At 33.0% G+C, this 19,224-nt stretch overlaps 7 protein-coding genes across 17 annotated transcripts in view; 5 read left to right on the forward strand and 2 right to left on the reverse strand.

Moving 5' to 3' along the window:
* The first annotated feature begins 954 nt into the window (after positions 1–954).
* Positions 955–4,722, forward strand: LOC115238926 (stimulator of interferon genes protein). Of its 3 annotated transcripts, none has more exons than XM_029813116.1 (2): positions 1,064–2,200; positions 4,249–4,711. In XM_029813116.1, the coding sequence occupies exons 1-2, from the start codon at positions 1,133–1,135 to the stop codon at positions 4,270–4,272; spliced, it is 1,092 nt and encodes a 363-aa protein (XP_029668976.1). In that variant the 5' UTR covers positions 1,064–1,132; the 3' UTR covers positions 4,273–4,711. The 3 variants fall into 3 exon arrangements, 2 of the variants coding, with proteins under 2 accessions (XP_029668975.1, XP_029668976.1); XR_003884568.1 differs by lacking the exon at positions 1,064–2,200 and adding an exon at positions 3,784–3,896 and having other exon boundaries at positions 4,249–4,722; XM_029813115.1 differs by lacking the exon at positions 4,249–4,711 and having other exon boundaries at positions 955–2,326.
* On the reverse strand, positions 2,910–7,206 carry LOC115238930 (eukaryotic translation initiation factor 4E-binding protein 2). 4 transcript variants are annotated; one of them, XM_029813128.1, is made up of 4 exons: positions 6,993–7,206; positions 6,596–6,818; positions 3,639–3,794; positions 2,910–3,370 (listed from the first exon to the last, which is right to left on the reverse strand). In XM_029813128.1, the coding sequence occupies exons 2-4, from the start codon at positions 6,735–6,737 to the stop codon at positions 3,321–3,323; spliced, it is 348 nt and encodes a 115-aa protein (XP_029668988.1). In that variant the 5' UTR covers positions 6,738–6,818; positions 6,993–7,206; the 3' UTR covers positions 2,910–3,320. The 4 variants fall into 4 exon arrangements, with proteins under 4 accessions (XP_029668988.1, XP_029668987.1, XP_029668986.1 ...); XM_029813127.1 differs by having other exon boundaries at positions 6,596–6,899; positions 6,974–7,206; XM_029813126.1 differs by having other exon boundaries at positions 6,596–6,899; positions 6,993–7,205.
* A 274-nt stretch (positions 7,207–7,480) lies between these two features.
* Positions 7,481–9,126, forward strand: LOC115238928 (cyclin-Q). Of its 4 annotated transcripts, none has more exons than XM_029813122.1 (6): positions 7,481–7,757; positions 7,924–8,057; positions 8,146–8,243; positions 8,300–8,518; positions 8,596–8,832; positions 8,919–9,071. In XM_029813122.1, exons 1-6 carry the CDS (start codon positions 7,720–7,722, stop codon positions 9,012–9,014), a joined length of 822 nt encoding a protein of 273 aa, XP_029668982.1. In that variant the 5' UTR covers positions 7,481–7,719; the 3' UTR covers positions 9,015–9,071. The 4 variants fall into 4 exon arrangements, with proteins under 4 accessions (XP_029668982.1, XP_029668983.1, XP_029668980.1 ...); XM_029813123.1 differs by having other exon boundaries at positions 7,482–7,757; positions 8,596–8,826; positions 8,919–9,126; XM_029813120.1 differs by having other exon boundaries at positions 7,482–7,793.
* An 836-nt stretch (positions 9,127–9,962) lies between these two features.
* On the forward strand, positions 9,963–14,471 carry LOC115238927 (arfaptin-2). 3 transcript variants are annotated; one of them, XM_029813117.1, is made up of 6 exons: positions 9,963–10,200; positions 10,815–11,018; positions 11,091–11,276; positions 11,365–11,686; positions 11,789–11,966; positions 12,039–14,471. In XM_029813117.1, the coding sequence occupies exons 2-6, from the start codon at positions 10,817–10,819 to the stop codon at positions 12,189–12,191; spliced, it is 1,041 nt and encodes a 346-aa protein (XP_029668977.1). In that variant the 5' UTR covers positions 9,963–10,200; positions 10,815–10,816; the 3' UTR covers positions 12,192–14,471. The 3 variants fall into 3 exon arrangements, with proteins under 3 accessions (XP_029668977.1, XP_029668979.1, XP_029668978.1); XM_029813119.1 differs by having other exon boundaries at positions 9,972–10,200; positions 11,109–11,276; XM_029813118.1 differs by lacking the exon at positions 9,963–10,200 and adding an exon at positions 10,270–10,512.
* A 171-nt stretch (positions 14,472–14,642) lies between these two features.
* On the reverse strand, positions 14,643–15,569 carry LOC115238931 (mitochondrial import inner membrane translocase subunit Tim10 B-like). The gene is made up of 3 exons (XM_029813129.1): positions 15,372–15,569; positions 15,126–15,221; positions 14,643–15,033 (listed from the first exon to the last, which is right to left on the reverse strand). The coding sequence occupies exons 1-3, from the start codon at positions 15,393–15,395 to the stop codon at positions 14,863–14,865; spliced, it is 291 nt and encodes a 96-aa protein (XP_029668989.1). The 5' UTR covers positions 15,396–15,569; the 3' UTR covers positions 14,643–14,862.
* Positions 15,570–16,085: 516 nt separating this feature from the next.
* On the forward strand, positions 16,086–17,677 carry LOC115238905. The gene is made up of 3 exons (XM_029813068.1): positions 16,086–16,159; positions 16,462–16,623; positions 16,782–17,677. The coding sequence occupies exons 1-3, from the start codon at positions 16,099–16,101 to the stop codon at positions 16,985–16,987; spliced, it is 429 nt and encodes a 142-aa protein (XP_029668928.1). The 5' UTR covers positions 16,086–16,098; the 3' UTR covers positions 16,988–17,677.
* Positions 17,678–18,931: 1,254 nt separating this feature from the next.
* The window catches only part of LOC115238896, a 5,787-nt gene continuing 5,494 nt past the window's right edge, over positions 18,932–19,224 (forward strand). Inside the window, exon 1 of the mRNA XM_029813051.1 lies at positions 18,932–18,985. The gene's annotated coding sequence lies outside the window, so the exon portion shown is untranslated. The remainder of the gene's footprint in view (positions 18,986–19,224) is intronic.

The following is a 19,224-nucleotide window of genomic DNA, read 5'->3' on the forward strand; positions in this document are numbered from 1 at the left end:
TCTTTCCCTCTTTCTCGCGCCGTCGCGATTTTCCGCCGCGCGACGATTTCGGGGTCTATCCACGAGCCTTTATCGATCGTAGATGTCTCCCGACCGTGCTGCGGTCGGTCCATCGGCTCGATTCACTCGCGTTAACAGCGCTCCAACCTGGCAACACGCGTCTGTCTTTCTCTCTCTCTCTCTCTCTTTATCTCTTTTCCACGCCGTCTTTCTCTGACGCGCATTACCAAGCGAGGCTTCCTTCCGTGCTGATTATCTATCGCAGCTGCGTGAAAACCGTTATGGAATAATCATGCGTCGCCGATTACGAAACGTCGTAAAGGGTCGTTGTGATCGACAGGTGTGCCATTATAAAAACACGAGGAAAGAAAAAGAAAAGAAACAGTTGCGCTTTTTGTTTCTTCGTTTCATTACAGCTACAGAGTTAAAAACTTTTCACGAGCGCGTATTTATACATATCTTTCTGTCAAAAACCGAGCGCTTGTCAAAGATGTTTGTTGATTTTTCGAAAAGTCCCAATCCTTATATTGTATCAATATATATGAACCGTCAGATTAAGCTATTGTCAGGCCTGTTGTAAGAAAGTTTATTAAGAAACATCCATCACTAAAGAACTAAAAATTTTATTAATCACAAGTTAAGATTGAAAAAAACATAAAAATAATGAAATAATTTATAAAATATCATGTACGCATAAACGTTTAAAATGACGATGCTTGTAAATCTGGTAATTAATTATCTATCTTTTACATTTTTTACTAACAATTAATACAAACAAATAGGATAGAAGAAATTGAGCAAAGCGTTGACGATTCGATTTTCGCGCGAACGGACTAAACCTTAAAGATCTATTCACATACCAGGCATACATGCGTAGTCAGTGAACTCTGATTGGTCGATTGTGATTTATGCAAGTCTATTGGATAGATCCTCTCATTTTAAAACACCTTGCTCAATTTTACTATAGGACGCGCAAACGAGGCGTGTCGCTATTCCTCGAAGTCCTTCTCTTATCTCACGAAAATATTTCCGCGCCTGCTCCCACATTCGACGGATTAATTCAAACTTGCGTGTACCTGGTAATTGGCGGCAATCTGTAAATAACGAGCGATAAAACAAGCGATCTGTTAGGATGGAAAGCGAGAGATATTTACCATCCGATCGTAAATTGGAGACTTATCTAATGCACAGCATCATCCTCTTCATCATTTTTATCATTCCCGTTGCGTATAAAGCGAAGAAAGACGGAGTGATAACGTCGTTAATAGCGACGTGTCTCGTTACGTCAGTATTCCTTGTGATTTTTCTATTTTGCGACCTAATACTGCGTCTGTGTCAAACGCTGATGTCGTTGACAAACATGGATTCGCAGCACGGACGAAGTTTCTCGTCGGTGGTAAGTCATCATTTCACCCTGAACACCGCATCGGCAGCGGTCTTTGTCATCGGCGTGTTTTTATTTCTGATTGCATCAACAATGATTGTTCGAGGATGCCCGTTACATCATGTATGGGATTTCGGTCCCTACTTCTGTGTGCCGTTGATGATTTTTTCCTTCTACTTGCTGAGAGTAACTGATCTGGCCGAATGGGAGAGGCTTCCCGATCTAGGCACCATGAAAGGTCTGGATTATGGCACGGGTATGGCCTACAGCTTCTACTACGGTTACCTGCGATTGATTCTACCGAATCGCGGCACCACCGATAGTAAGGGCATTATCGAAAAGATTGAAAATTTCGAAGACAAGCACGATGTAACTTTCCCGGTGCACAAGCTGTTCATCTTGATATCGTCGTCGGGGTATATGCCGCCAAACTTAAAGGAGGTGTCAATTGATAAAGAGGCTCAATGGATGGAGAATGCGCACGAATTGGAAGAGGAGAAACGCGATCGTGCTGGTACAATAGGAAGAACATATCACAACAACGCTTACAAGATATATCCCAATGGAAGAAACTCTGGTGCTAGTCCAGTATACATAGTGGCGGAAGGTGCAACACCGTTGCTGACATTCTACGAAGTACAAAAGCACAGTCATCCAGAGTCTATTATGTACAAGCAATATAAAAATGACATTACCATGATGTTTTATAAGAAACTACGAGAAATTTTGCAAAGCGAACCAAGTACAAGAAACTTGTGCGAATTAATTTATTACAATGATTACGATTCGGATGGAGCTAAAGTTAATGTTGCAAAGGTAATTTTACAAAGAATATCTGAAATAACAAATTCCGCATAAGTTCCACATTGAAACAAGTTGAACATATGTCTTGTTCTTTGTTTGTGATAAATTTTATATGAGATTATATTAAATTATATATATATTTGTGTTACTTGTGCATTGGTGCCAAAGATTGTATTATATTATCTAAGGAGAGAACTAACTTTATAACGGCCTTTTCCTTTTAGTATAAAGAGTAACATCCAATTGATCAAATTTGTTGCAAATATATATGACATGCAACATGTTGCGCAACTTACGACAATCAGTTTTTACAATTTTATTTTTACAAATAACATATCCTTGCTTCTTTTCGTATTCTGCATTTTGAAGACATTAATGAAAAATATGTAATTGAAAAATTATAACTTTTAAGATATATTTATATAATAATTTTCTTTTATAAACTGGGATTACGAAAGTCCAAAATACATAACACACAATTTTTTTTCTATATAATTAAAAATAAGAATTTCATTATATGATTTTATTCCTATAGTATTAATTTTTATACATACATGCGATTTGATTAAATTGGAATAAAATCATTGTACAATATATATTTTTACTCAAAAATACAATTACAATAATCTTAATTGCTATACAAGTGATTTAATTTTTATATTTTATATACTTATTGAAGATCTTTTTATAATGTATAAAAAATAATAGTAAAATATGTATATCTATGTATAAAATGTGTCATTTATTCACAGATACAAATTTCTTAAGAAATAGATTACAAAGCATCCCATCGGCAATTCTGAAAGGAAGACTTAGTGACCGTTAATACATATGCATTGTACAATTAGTATCTCCATGTCCACAGTCGTGCTTCTTATATGTAAATATACATATTATATCGGATAAAAATTAGTATTGAGAATGAAATAATTTGCAATATATATAAAACATTTGCTGTTTTATCAAAGAACAAAAATTCATACTTTTTAATAAGGCCATTGGCAAAAGGCACAGAATTGAAGCATGTTAGCCATACTCTTGCTCTTATCATCTGAGTAAATTGACAGTATTCTCGAGTATGGCTACGAACACATTTAAATCGTTATAGTAAACGATTGGCAGATTATCTTTATTACATGTCCATTTCAAACTGTTCTGCAGATTCCTCGATTACCAGAACATCTGTAAAAAATTATATAAATGTGAGAAAAAAAATCCTCATCACATACAATATCATTAATATAAAATGAATCATAATTTTACTAGAAAAAAATTAGTTTTTAACTTCAATAGAAATCAATCGAAAGTCCCTAAGATAAATAAGACTATACACGTCATATATATAATTTTATTTTGAAATAAAATTCCAATCTATTTAATTTTTTTTATTTAAAAAAAATTCTTAAAAATTTAGTGATAGAATCGAATCGTGAATTTGAAGCAAACTGACCTTTATCGGAATTTTTAGCAGGATCCCTTGTGATTGCTGGTGTACTGCCTTTCAGCAATTCTGACGGTATACTCAACGTATTTCGCGGCGGTGTTCGCGATATCGGAGAGTTTCGCAAGTTCATCAAAAACGCGCGTTCGTATACGATGCGCGTACCTGCGTAGAATTCATAGAGTTATATATAATTATACGTTGAATATCCGATCCTACAATAGAGATGATTCTACTCAAGAATTTGTGATAAAGTTATTTTCTCAGGTAAATTTAATAATGAAATTAAATTTTCATTATGCGGAAATATACGTAAAATAATTTCAATGGAAATAGCTAGAAATATGTATAATACAAAAGCTATGTGAATCACTATTTGTCACAATACAATTCATATTTGTATTCGTTGTATATATGTCTTAAGATTTGAAATTACTCATGATTTATCAAGAATTATCTGATAAAATTGCAACATATTAATCATTAGAGATGAAGTACAAGTCAATTTTATCACAAGCTTATTGTATAATGTCAGTTTTTCAATTCAACACAATTAAGATTACAGAAAAAAAAAAATTTCAGTTATCCTTAATGCTTTAAAGAATAATCCTATTTTCAGAAAGAACGCGAATCAAATGAATGAGAAATGAAACAATAAACTGATTTTTAAGAACAATTCCATTAGCAAAAGAATGATGACACCCAGGAACAATACAATGGCTAGACAGTTACATGGAAAGCGTCGCATACAGTGCCTATTAATACAAGTATATTTCTGTACCGACACCTACCTAACTTGAAAGGAGTGCAAGGATCGGCAAGATTGCCAAGATAAACATAATCGCAAAAGCATAAGCACGAAAATATATATGTGAAATAAAGTCAACAGCCTGCTATCTTTATCGAGATAATTTCTTTGTATAGATCGTCTACATCTTAATCTGCACACATGTATAATACACAAGTTTTCTATAACTGGTTGACCTATTTTTATTCAAATAATTTTCATTTCTAATAATACGAAATAAAAAATCACATATTTGTACTTTCATAAAAAAAAACTTCAATAAAACAATTATTTTGCACAAAATTCTCAAAGACAGAAATCTTTTAAATTCATATAAAACTATATAAATAAATATACTATATAAAATATATAAAACAAAAGAAAACGTGCAACATGATCCTTCATTAAATTTTTTACGATTAAAACAATTTCTTTCCTACTTGGCAAAAAATTATTTGGATAACGATAGCGCAAAATAATTTAAAAAGAAATGTATGCAATTTTGCAATGATTCAACAAGAATACGCGCTCATTTGCAAAATAGACGAGATTGTGTAACAATTGTTGTTATTTACACGTAGAGACATGTTACGTGAAATTTATTTACATTTACACGTATGTTCATCGGGCACAGAATACCATATGTCGCGCGTTCAAGCTAAAGTTATTGCAAAGATCCAGCAGCGTACATTTGTTTTTCAAGGCACCGTGACTTTTAGTTTGCCGCGTCGGCGTCGCGTGGTGATAAACATTACGCGTCACCGATTACGCATCGCATGATGTTCGGTCGCGCACATTAATTCGGCCTTGGTCGTTTAGGTCAGCTGGAAATGTTGTGGAACGTGCAAGATGTGTAAAGGGCACGTGGCCTGGCTTACTGACGAGTATAATACATATTTTTGCTTATTAAAAATTAAAATTGCATGCCCCTTCTCGACACTTCCGTAAAAAAAAAAAGAGTCGATACAAAATTTATCAGAAAAAAACGCGGACTTTTTTTTTCAATTCTTATATTTTTTTTTTCGTTCTTTTTTCTAGACGAATATATTCACGCTCCGGTTCGCATTGTCGACTCCTCTCTGTCTTCTTTTTAATCGAAAAATGACGCGTATTTAAAGAAACATAAATAAAAACGCAATAAGTTATCATTTAAAAAACATAATAGATCTTTATCTAACGCATTATTTCTCTGACTTGCATATCTGTTATTAATATCACAAATTCGTATGTGTGTGTAATGTTATGGATGTAAAATTTATACGACGCATTTTTTAAAAATTTTCCGTATAGACGAAAGATCAAACAAACCCCCCGAAATACGCAATTATATAATGTATGCTTATCAAGTAGAGTGTGTATGCGTGCGAGAGAGAAATCCCGCGTCGCGCCGGCTGGTAACACGTAAATATCAACGGCCTTGATACTTGCACGTGTTGCATTTGTTTATCGAGGTCGCATTGACTTCCAAACGATATCTTAGAGTCGACGTCTTCGCGTCTTCTGATATGCACGAAACGTCGCAATAGGCTTATCTTTTTTTTTTTTTTTTTTGAGAATCTTCACATATGTGCGAAACGTCGAGCATGCGAGTTTCTAAAAAAAAAAAATGCGAGAAATTCTCGTGTCTCTCAATATTTATTTTATCTGCCAATTGCGGGAAACACATCGCGACAGATGTTTCTTTAGGCGAAACTTTCACATCGTAATATTTGACATTTCTTTGTCAAATATTCCTCTTAAAAATTCCTCCTCAAGAGTTACATTAGAAAAAACAAAGTGCGCGATATAATCGGGAGACGAGAATAAATTCGGAGATGGAATAAATAAAAAATTATTTTCCGCGACTCTCTTCGAAATATATCGCGCCAATCGAGAATCTCGGATTTATTCGAATTCGAATCGAACGATTCAATATTCGTCTACGTGACTTTTACGTTCTCGCGATTACACGAGAAGGATGATTATTGTATTCATACGACCAAATTTTTGTCGGGATATATCGATTTTTTGACTATTGAATAGAAAATTCTTAGAATCTCGATAGGGGGTTCCATTTTCTTTCTTTCTTTCTATAGAAATCCCACTCCGAGGATATTTCAATGTGACCATAATTTCATGGTCAGAAGCAGAGTTAAAAAAAGAATCAACCTAACGGAGAATGAATAAAGGATGCACTGACCTCCCGGTGTCGTGGAATAAAGAGTTCCTCCGGGAGTAGACGAGCAATCCGCAGGTAACTGATTAGGATCGTGGATGACGATCCTCTTAGACGGTATGCTCTGGCTCTGGGTAGCCTGTCTGGCGATGGGAGAAGCCGACATTTCGTATAGCGTCTCTTGCCTCGTATTTTTTTCTTCCGCTTTGATCTCCGGAATGACTCCTCTTGCGTGTTTTAATCACGTCTGTCGAAAACAAAGGCGAGGTCGACAATGTTTCCAAATTGATCTCCCGATTGGTTGCTTATTAGAGATAAGCGGCACCCGCTGCGCAGTTACGTATATATATACAAGACAAAAATATGACCATGTGATTGATGGCAAATTATGTATAATCGTACCGATATCGTGAATATCTACCGTATTCGTCGAGATCGTCCGGCTTCTTATGCACCGAGTTGCGCGTCTCTCGACTGATCTACACGCGAGCTTAATTGAAAATCTAACTCACGACTCACGATCGCGGTAAAGCTTTATTGCGGTCTCAGCGCGACATAACCTACGAAACGAGCAGCGAGGAACGCGTCGACTCGTCTCGTGCAAAGTGCCGCGAAATTCGATGAGCCAGTACTTGCTTATATAAGCCTTCCCACCTCTTCCACGGCATTTCGGAGGGATGTGGAAACAGTGTGGCCAACCTCGCGAAAGAACTCACTAACCTCTATAACATATTGGAGCCAATAGAGATCCACCTAGAGATATAGGGTGCTTTCTAGTAAGAAACGCATATAAACACAATGTCATATGATTGGCTGTGAAATAGAAAAATTTTCAAGACTTTAAAAATTCTCTATTTGATAGCCAATTGCGTGACATTGCGTCTCTCTGGGTCTCCTTGTTGTTCTATCTTTGTATTTACCGAACGTTGAACAAGGACAGAGCACACGCATAGCGTGTATTCAAGTAGTATAGAAATCACTGATGGTAGATGTATCAATTTACGTTATGATTATATATATTTATGTATACGCGGGTCCATATATCTTTTGCGCTTGAATAAAAAACGTGGACAATTTTGTATACAATTACATTTGTGCATAGGATTTGTAAAAGTTTTCTTTCTGTGAAGCACGTGTATAATTTCGAGATGAATCCCTCAGAGCCGAGCAGTACCGAAACTCTCAGGTACAATGAGTTCACATTGGATGATACTGAAACAAGGTTATATGCCGGTTTATTTTTGACAGATCAAAATTTTACGCGTACTTTGTCTATGATATTGATGCTATTGATCTCACACAATGTTTGCATGTCACAAACATTATTAGTTACGCTTATCGTTTCTTTCCAGCTCTAAGATGAAGGATGTAATCGATGTTCTGGCGATGCAACGCGAAAAAAGAAATACGTTGCAAAAAAGTATTACAATCGATTATACCAAATCTAGCGACAGTTTTACAGTTTCACGATTTATCTTTGAATGTGGTACGTTAACTGTGGTATCTTATAGATGCTCCATACAAGTTGTCGCATTTTTAAGCTATAATACAACAAAAGATTTCTTTGGTTGTAGGCTTAAAATTAGAAGCTCATCCATTAACAATAGCTACCGCTGCAACGTTATATCATAGATTTATAAAAGAAGCAACATTGCAGGGATATGACAATTATGTAAGCATAAATAATATTAAGTTTTTAACAAATATGATAAGCCTCGTCTCTTTTAGTTAATAGCTTCAACTTGTCTTTATCTGGCCGGTAAAGTGAAGGACGATACATTAAAGATAAGAGACATAATGAATGTATCGTACAATACACTTCACAGAGGATCTCAACCGCTGGATCTTGGAGATCAATATTGGAGTATGAGAGATGCGATTGTTCAAGCTGAACTTTTGATTATGAGGATGCTTAAATTTCAAGTCACGCCTGTACATCCACACAAGGTACAAGCATTACTAATTGTATAATATTAATGTATATGTGTGATATACATATGTATAGTTTACATGTATTATTACAGTACATGCTTCATTATCTACGATCATTACAAGCCTGGTTTGGCGAAGAGGAATGGTCCAAATATCCAGTTGCCAAAACTAGTATGGCATTGCTGCAAGACTTTCATCATTCCCCAGCTATTCTCGATTATCCACCGAGTTTAATAGCGATAGCTTGTATTAATCTGTCATTACAAATTTATGGGGTGGTTGTACCTCTGATGGACGAGTGCGATCAACAGCCATGGTTCAATGTAAGTGTATGTGTATATAGTATTCTTGTATTAATTTATATCTCTGTTAGTTACTAACGTGATTTGATTGTGTGAATTATTTCATGCAACAGGTTTTCTGCAAAGATTTAGCCAGAGATAAGCTATGGGAAATTATGGAAAAAGTTATGGCAGCATATGACGAAGAACCTGAAACGAGAGATAACTGATAAGTGTAAATTTGTATCTTGCATCGCAGTAATAAAATATTTCCCCTGTATTGAAAGCTGCCGCAGTTATATCGTAAAGGCTTTTTAATGACGAAATTACATTTTATGAAGTTGTATGTGTTTTTTTTTTTTTTCCAGTTGTCAGGATCCATACAGCTTAGTATTTTAGAGTATAAGCTCTATGTTGGGACTAAACAATGTCCTTGTGAAGTTTTTCTATCGTCATCGTTTTCATTCTCTTATTCTAAGGATGACATTTATTGTCATACAAAACACCACATATATTTCGGTAGTATGCAATCATAAAAGATACTTGCTCTTGCAGAAATCACTGCAGAGCCCGATGGACATTAATCCACGTACATATATCGGTCAACAGAGACCCTGAGCACCAGATGCTCGTCAGAACTGTCTTCTTCTTCTTCTTTCTTTTATGGCTGGTTGGGCATTAGTCGCCCATACACCATTGTTTCTTATGGGTTTGTAGAATATAAGCAAAACTCTAAGAGAGGAGGGAGTCCAAAAAAAGGTCCAGACAAAGGACATACGCAGCACGCAAAAACACGTCCGAACCCGACACGTTGTCAGTCGGAACTTAAGAAGACTTTTGCTCGTCAGAACTGATACTTTTTCCTCGGGAATACACAGGAACAAGATGATGGACTTTTTGCCCGCTTCTCCGCTAAGTGTCGGTCTACAATAGTGATTTAAGCTCTAAGCCTTAAGAAATTGACCAATCACGATCAAGTATGAGGAGAATACTCGACTGTGATTAGTCAATTTCTTAAGGCTTAGAGCTTAAATCACTATTGTAGACCGGCACTAACTCAAAAATCAACCCTTCAAAAATCAACTCCTCTGATATCTCACTAGATATCTTAGGTCGTGTTTCAAAATTCACTGCCAGTACTGGAAATCTATAATATACGTTACGTGAACTATAGATGTTCAATATTGGCAGTTAATTTCGGAACACGGCCAGTACATATATACATATATAGGATATCTTGTATAAGTATTGGCAGGTATCAGCATTCACCGCGCCACCTAGCTTGGCACACACATTGTTCCCTTTTCATGAAAAGTCGTAAAGATAAAAATCGCAACCGTCAAGTGTTTCGATTTACATTATACATATGTAACAGCACGGTAGAGGTAACGCACGGACGTCGATCTTTTTAGTGTAGTAAGTATATTATTCGTCAAACTCTATTTTTTTTTTCGCGAACACCTGGTTCACTCTTTCGAAAAACATGCGTCCAGTGACGTTTCTCTTCACGTCTCTTTTATATACTATGAATTTTCTATTATGATGTGACAAGTGGAAGATGCGTGTGCGTATGTGCGAAAGAGGTGTCGTTTATGGTGGTTCGATCATTCAGTAATTATTCTGTACGATAATAACGTTTCCACATCGCGTACAGTGCATATACAGTGACGATCGAATGTCACGAGCAGTGATTATATATCTATTACATTCTCCGTCAAATTATTAATTGTAAGTATCTCGCATACACGTAGAGTGTGCCAAAAGTAATAGTTCTTTGCGAAAAGTATACGACATTTGCTTCCAATATGACAGCAAGGTGGTTGTAATGTCGATCTTTCACACCCTCTGAAATATATTCAATAAGTTTCCAATTTAACAGAATGTAATATACAAATGTATCTTAAAAGGACAAATAATCACTTACTTGTCTGGTGTTATTGCTTATGAAAACTTAAATAAAATTTTGTAAAAGAATATATTTTTTCAAGAAGAGTACATGATACATGGAATCGGTACATACCTTATTACAGGAATGTCTCAAATTACGGTTACATCAAGTGGGATGGAACGCAGCATACATGAGATGTTAAAAGATGCGCCTTCCTTGAATGAGAGTGACAACGCTGTACATACCGGGACTCCTCCACCTCATGTACCAAATAACTGTAGCAGTGATAGTCACCCGAGGCCAGCAACTATAAATTTGAACTTAGGAAGTCCTACAAATCAGACTTGTATATATCAATGCTTTCTTGCATGTTTATCGATGAATAAAATTTCAGAGATTTTAAAATTGGAGTGAAAAGATGTCTGTCTTTTTTCAGCTGTATCAGTTTCCCCAAATACACCTATTCAAAATGGTGATACACAAACTATGCGCACTACTCAAAGCAAAATTGAGAGTCTAAAGAATTGGAGTATCTCCACGTATAAATGCACCAAACAGTTAATGTACGAAAGATTAGGGAAAACGTCTCGTACTGTAGACTTTGGTGAGTTCGCCTATATAAGAAAATAATTTTAACAAATTATTTTCAGTGTCGTTTGATGAACATAAACATTCTTTTTTTTATATTTCAGAACTTGAGACACAGATTGAATTGCTCAGAGATACTCAGAGAAAATATTGCAATGTTCTGCGATTATCACGAGCTTTGGCATCACACTTTCATCATGTTGTTCAGACACAACATGCCCTTGGAGAGGCGTTTTCTGAATTAGCACAGAAATCGCCTGAGCTCCAAGAGGAGTTTCTGTATAATTCGGAAACGCAGAGAAATTTAACTAAAAATGGCGAAACACTTCTAGGGGCCTTAAATTTCTTCGTTTCCTCTGTGAATACCTTGTGTAATAAAACGATCGAAGACACGCTACTTACAGTGAGACAATACGAAACTGCAAGGTATACAAATTCTGTTCCATATCTGTTCCATAAATTCTGTATCCACTTTAATATGTTATACCATTTCTCGTGATATTATTATAATGTAATAACTTTCTATAGGATAGAGTACGATGCATATAGAACAGATCTAGAGGCTCTTGTGCAAGCTACAAAATCAGATGGTAGTAATGCAGCAAGATTAGAAGAGGCACAGGCTAATTATGAAGGACATAAGCAGAATTTCGAAAAATTGCGCTCAGATGTTTCTATCAAGTTAAAGTTCTTAGACGAAAACCGGGTACGCTTTTTTAATCCTTTTAAAAATCGGCAATCAATTGACTCTGACATCTTGTAATAATGTATATTTCAGATTAAAGTCATGCACAAACAATTGCTGTTATTCCATAATGCTATATCTGCATACTTTTCGGGGAATCAAACTGCATTGGAGGCAACTCTCAAACAATTCAACATCAAGGTGAAATCACCAAATTCTACCTTACCTTCATGGTTGGAACAGTAGTTGAATTAAAGTGACCCTTCCTCTTGCCGCGAAGGATGTGACTGTACAAGCGCGTTCGTCCACCGAGTTCTGTTGCGAAACACAGAAAGTAAAGGTAGAACAGTTATCAAAATCACTTGACAATTCGCCGGTACGTATTGAAAGCTGCCGTTTAGTCTGATAATTTAAATAATGTAGAGTGAAAAATTGCGAGGTTTATGATGTGTATAAACAGACTGAATCCCCAAAAGTTACAGTGTAATATTTTGATCATTATATATTGATTATATATATTATATATAATACCTTTGACATACACATCATGTATCATAAAATTAATAATTCTTTTAAGAAAATTACAAATCAGTAGAGGAATTTCAAAACAACTTATACAACAATGTCTTGACAATTAAGTTCCGATGCTTAAACATTTAAAGAGGCAATAGATTTAATTTTTATATTTCTCTTATAGAGGAAATTAAATTTTCCTTCAATGTAAATACGTAACATGACATATATGTGTGGATAAATGGAGCCTTCTATTTTACAGTATATTAGTGATATTAATTGATTGTTTATATCACATTTTACACACGCATAATATGCATGTAGTTTAATAGTATGTCCACTATCTCAAAAGACTAATCTTTAAATTACAGATCATGTATTATTTCATAAAAGCTTGAGCTTTAAAGCTATGACACTGTTAAACTTAAACTTATTTTCTATATATAACAACATAATTACTTAAATTATTACAAATTAATTTGTTGAAAGCAAGAAAATGATTGGATGGACTGAAAATTTCAGTAGAATGTTAGAGACTTGCATTAATTACATGCCAAAGAAATTTTAATATCAATATGTTTTCTTATTGCATCACATTTTACTGCAATTATTATACTGTGGTATTATCAGAAACTAAAAGTATTATAGATCTGTAACTACATACAATAATCAAAATAAATTACAGATATGAATAACATCCACTGATTTGATTGAGTGCTATTTTCTAAAGAATCATAGACATATATATTAATTTATTTATTAGTTTCTCAAAATTAATAATGCATATAATTCTGCTTTATGCAAATAGTTGCATAAATGATAAAAATTTCTCATTTTCTCTGGATGAGTAGTGAAGATTATGTTGTGATTAGAAATGTATATTTATTTTTTGTTAAATAAAAAAATTTTTGTTACGGTTAATATATATATAATATAAAAGTAAATCTTTATTTCTTCTACAAATAAATCGTAAGAAATACCATAAACAATGGCATATTTATAATAATTATATAATAATTGTAGAAAAAAATTGAGTTTCTCTTTTCAAAAATTTCCATATTGAATTAATTTCTATTTAAAAATTGATATTTAAAAATTTAAATTTTAAATAAAATGTTGCAAAGGAATGCTAGTCATTTTCTTACTTAAGTATCTATTTAAAAATTATATATAAAATAAATAATATAATTTTGTATTGAGATAAGTTTAATTGCTTGCGCTTGTACTCTATAGTACGCAACATGATGTGTAATGCACTACACACATACACACACAAACAATTTATGGTTTCCAGAGATCCTGGAAACTTTTTAAAAATATTTTGTAGTAAAAAGTAATTTTTCCAATAATGATCATTTATTACTTGTCATGATAGTGATTACCATTGCAACTAGTTGCAATTAATGAACAAATAAAAAATCTAGTTAATAGAGTGATATAATATTATAAAGGTGTTATATATGCCACGAGATTGCGAAGATGACTCTTCCAACATGTACATGATATTTAGTAAATATTTCACATGTGTGTATGGTGAATGTATACAAAAAGTAAAGATGTATCAGTCTTGCAGATTTCTTATATATTTCACGCTTGCATCTGTTATCCAGGGAATGATAGCGCTATAATATGGAATATTTCATAACTCTGGCCTTCAATGTGTACAACTGCTATACTCATATCTGTATATCTTCTTTACAGATTATGACTTAAAATATGTAACACCTTCTCTTCTAGTTTATATAATTTTGCTACATAGCTAAGATTTTGCATTCCAGGGTATAATTAAAGTTAGGTAAATATTTTATCTGCTAAGATCTGATCTCTTTTTTTAATCAGCGCTATATGACAAAAATGTTAATTTTTGTTAAATTAAGTATATATATATAATTCTTAAACATTTTATTATTTATAAAATATATAATAGCTAAAATATTATGTTCCTAAATATGATGTTATTGTGTGTGTATATTATGTGTATACAGATCTCTTAACAATAAATGAATGCTTATACTTGCTTCCTTCTTACATCCGTCATAAAATGTATTTATATATAAAAATGTTCAAGGCATATATATATATTAATCAACATCTATTATATCAATCTATCAAATAGATTAACTTTTACGATGATTAACATGGGGTATTTGTGGGTAGAGAGAATGAAATATTATAAAACTTTTTGCTTAAATAATTATATACAAATAAACAATATACAGGAGGAAATACAAATACATAGAATGTATTTTCTCCTTGATTATCCTGTGTATATACATATGTAATGTTTTAAAATATTATTATATACATATATTTATATGTACTCGACAGAGCTTTATAATTTATAATGAAACCAACTAAAGAATAGTTGGTCTGATAAATGTATCACAAATAATTAATATCAGCATCATTGTGGATTTTGTTCCACTTGCTGATTTTGTGTTTCTAATGCTGCTTGACTCGTATTTATTTCCTCCATTCTTCTACGTACCATTATAGGCTGTACTTCCATAAATATCTCCATTATTCTATGATTTGCGTGAATATATTTCTGCGCACAATTACTTACGCAAAGATCCTGCAATTTCAGAGATAAATATTCAATGGATTTATTTAATGCTGTGTATATATAACATATATATAATCATTAGCATTTATAAAAATACTCACTTCATCGGAGGTGATTTCTCGAGTAAGGAAAGTATTTGCACATTTTTTGAAACACGTCTCAGATATTTGATTGTAGAGAAGAAGAAAATCTCTGAACTACTGAAAACAGATTTACTGAAAATTTATGTGGCCTTTTTGATGCTATAATAATATCGCATATTTTTTAATAAAATAATTGTATTATAACACATGAGAAAAGATATGGTTATATCTGGTCGAACTGATAATTATATTAAATTTAAGTACATTTCTTAACTGTAACGCATCCATGTAGGCAGTTGTATATTTTCAACACTTTAAGAGTATATTATTTTCTTAAAGAATGATATTCTATAACTTCGCTATGAAATATTATTTCGATAATATGTCTCAAAAAAACGAGAGAGAACAGTTTCTCCACGCGGAGTTTATATGGTTCAGGGAATTATACATGTGTGCAGATTCTGCAGAATAATAAGAAATACCAACAATTGATAAAATTCGTGATGTTGGTAAATCATAATGTTGAAATCAATATTATCGATGATCGATATAATAAATTTCTTGACACGTCGAAATTAAATTAACGATATCTATATTACCGACCATCTTGCAAATCGCAGAAATTTGAACTCGAAAATTGGCGAAGTGACAGAAGAATATAATCAGGTGACAGGGATAGCACTTACTGATATTTCAAGAATCACACATTCAAAATAATTTCAAAAATTCCTCAAATCCTAGGTCTGCAAATTTATGAATAGCAAAAATGTAAATTCTTAAAAATGAAAACAAGTAAAAAAGATGATAATATACTCTATATTAATTCCTTTTTGCAAAGTAGTGAAATAATAATCTAAGAGTTTTCGCTCATTATGCGCTATCAACCACGCGCCTCGCGTCGCGCGCCATTCATTTGATTATCATAGATAAGATATCTCGCGAGGAGAACATTCTCTAAGTCGCCGAGATCTCCCTTTCTTTCTCCCGAAAAATGTTCAGCATGACCAAACTCCTCTTATCCGTGATTATACTGTCTGGCTTTTTGCATATGAGTAAGTAAATTTTACAAAATGATATTCTTATTATTGTAATGGAATTATAAAATAACAGAAAAAATCGCGGAATTTTTCGTCGATATTTGAATTATGCCTTGTAGCAGCATTCTTGATTATCGTCTTAACTTGTGCGTGCACGTTGATTTTTTATTGGATGTGTATAACTCGTCCTATAATTTGTCAATTACACTCAATATAGTTATTTTATTACTATTATTGTTCTCTCTTTTTTTTTTTTCAAACAAGATAGCGCGATTAATGCAAGAGAATAATTAAATATTATTTAAAATGTTCTTCAGCGAGTCACTCGAGAGAGGAATATTTATGGTGTTATGAATGCAACACTGATTTAAGACAAGGGCATAAAGGAGATTGCAATGATCCTTATACGCCTGGTGCTTTTGACCTGGTTGCCTGTCCTCGGAACGAATCTCATCAGTGCCACAAAAGTATCATATTATGTACGTAGACATTATACACATTGCATTCTAATCCGATATGAAAAATATCATTCAAATAACAAATATATTTTTAACCAGTATTATAATATCATTAATGCAATAGTTTAAGAAAAGAATTCGGTACAAAACAAAATTGAAATATTGATATAATATTGCAGATAGAAATATTTTAGTAACAGTACGAGCCTGCGTATTATCACGCCAAGTAGAAAAATACTGCGACTACGGAGATAGTTTCCCAAAATCGAGTATCGAGTGTTACTTTTGCAAGGAAAATGCCTGCAACGGTAAAGAATTATTCAATCCAACATCAAAATGGTATTTTGGATTTGTCACAATTATTTTGTCGTGGGTATTAACGTAAAAATGTGCGCAGATAATGAAATTTTATCGTAAAACTTACCGGTTATTACATTAACTTAAATTTTTATACTTATGTGTAATCATATACTAAGAATGTAACAAGTTTTGAAATGTTTGTTTTTGCTCGTGGAAACGTTTCTGTGTTCGAGAGAAGTGACATTCGAAATTCTATGAAATATAAAAAGATACTTATGGAGAAAATGTTTATCAAATATTACTATTAAATTATTAAAGTAAAACCAAAGAAAACATAATATTTGCTATATTGAGATGGAATCAATTGTCATAACTTTTCTCTCTGGTAAATGTCTTTTTAAAATATAAACAAATAATTTTATATACCTGTCAAACTCCAAAAATATAAGCGGTTTTTGATAATTGGACAAATAATACTGGCCACACCGGATGGAACATACTATAATATGGATAAGGATGCGCTTAATCATGCAATTAACTTAATGATACAATCATTTTAATGTAAGCTTAAATATGTACGTCAATGATTATCTTTGCGAGAAACGCGCGATGTAGGTAAGAAATACATATATTTCTAAATATAGAATCTTCCTATCATTTTTTTGTTGTATCTCTACAAGTGGATTTAATTTAAAATATTGGATATTAGTAAAGTGAAGTTGATACGGGGCCATGATAGATGGTATTATCACCTTCAAACATTCAAGCTCTATTTAACATAAGTCATTAATTTTTAATGTTAAAGATTTGCGGGATCCTTTTCTATATTCACTCGGAGTTTAAATATTTTAATACGCTTGACCGGAAGAGACATTTTGTTGAAGGTTAAAGAGTTTCATAATTGGAACACTAGTCGTCAAATAAGATATAGACTTTCTAGATTCACAACATCCTCCTCTGCAACAATAAACTTCACTTTATATGTAACACATGCATATTGTACATCAGACGGATGAATGAACACCGCAGAAGCGATTACCAAGGTGAACAGGTCAAATAACAAAGTGAGGTCGGTAATATTCAATAGGATCAAATGCTTTCCTGACCTTTCTTAATCAGTCGGCAGGGTACAAATTAAATGTTTCAAAAATTGTCGAGAAAAATTGTGTAGAAGTATAGAGCATGGATTTTATTTTAACAAAGTTCTCTTTTATTTTATGTGTACTTATCGCGCAGGATATTTAAAATAAAGCAAAAATTAAACAAGATAAAAATTGTGCAAATTAGAAACTTGCACATTTTGCTTCCTCATCATTTTATTTCGCTCACAAAGCTTAAGTTTCTTAAAACGGATTTTTCAATTTTAACTTTCTCATAGAGGAAGATATCTCAAAATTTACAAAAGTTACAGCGTGCACAGATATTTCTCAAAAAATTCAAAATTTTATAAAAAATGAACTCTTTCACCGATCCTTAACAAATTCAATACCAACCGTCCTTTAATAATATTCTATTCGTGTAAAAAATTTTAATCCGATAATCTCAAAATTTGCGAAAGTTAGAGTGTGTACAATGTATATTCCGTACATACATACATACATATATATATACATACGGACATTTTCTAAAAATGTGATTTTTTGACGTTTTTGAACATTCTAAACATATTGGCATAGAAAACTGGAAAAAATACTTTGAAAACAAAGCTTCCTCTATGAGGAAGCAAAAATTATTGAATCGTCACGAGTACCTAATGAGGCAAAAAAAAAAGATCAATTCTAAATGAAAAGATATAATATTAATTTAAAGGAAATGTTAAAATTCTCTTCAATATTCTGTATACTTATATCTCTGACACACAATGAAATTCGTACACTCGTTATATCTCTCATAAAAAGAAACTATATGTTACGCAAAGAGGAGAGACTTCCTAGCGATTGACAGTCAGAGAAAAAGAGACAGAAGGCGGGAGGGAGAGAAGGAGACCAAGTGCTCTTGGTAAAGAGGGTGTTGGTTCCTCAGTATCACACTGGACACGTTTGGTATCGGCAGTTTTCAAACGGTCATCTGAATCGTTCAATATCTACTACTATTTTTGAAAACGAAATTTTGTATTTGATTTTTTGTGTGATTTCAAGCAGTCGTTTCAAGCTCTATTTAACATATACTCACGCTTGCGATACCGTATATATTAAGTTGATTTTTAGATATACATGCATAGCGCATATTTTAGATGTTTTAAGATATAATCGAAAAAATGTGAATATTTTATGAGATATTTTATGTTAAAATATATAATATATAATACATATATATATTCTC

Source organism: Formica exsecta, unplaced genomic scaffold (assembly GCF_003651465.1).
Source record: "Formica exsecta isolate Colony F162 unplaced genomic scaffold, ASM365146v1 scaffold362, whole genome shotgun sequence".
In the NCBI taxonomy this organism is placed as follows: Eukaryota; Metazoa; Arthropoda; class Insecta; order Hymenoptera; family Formicidae; genus Formica; species Formica exsecta.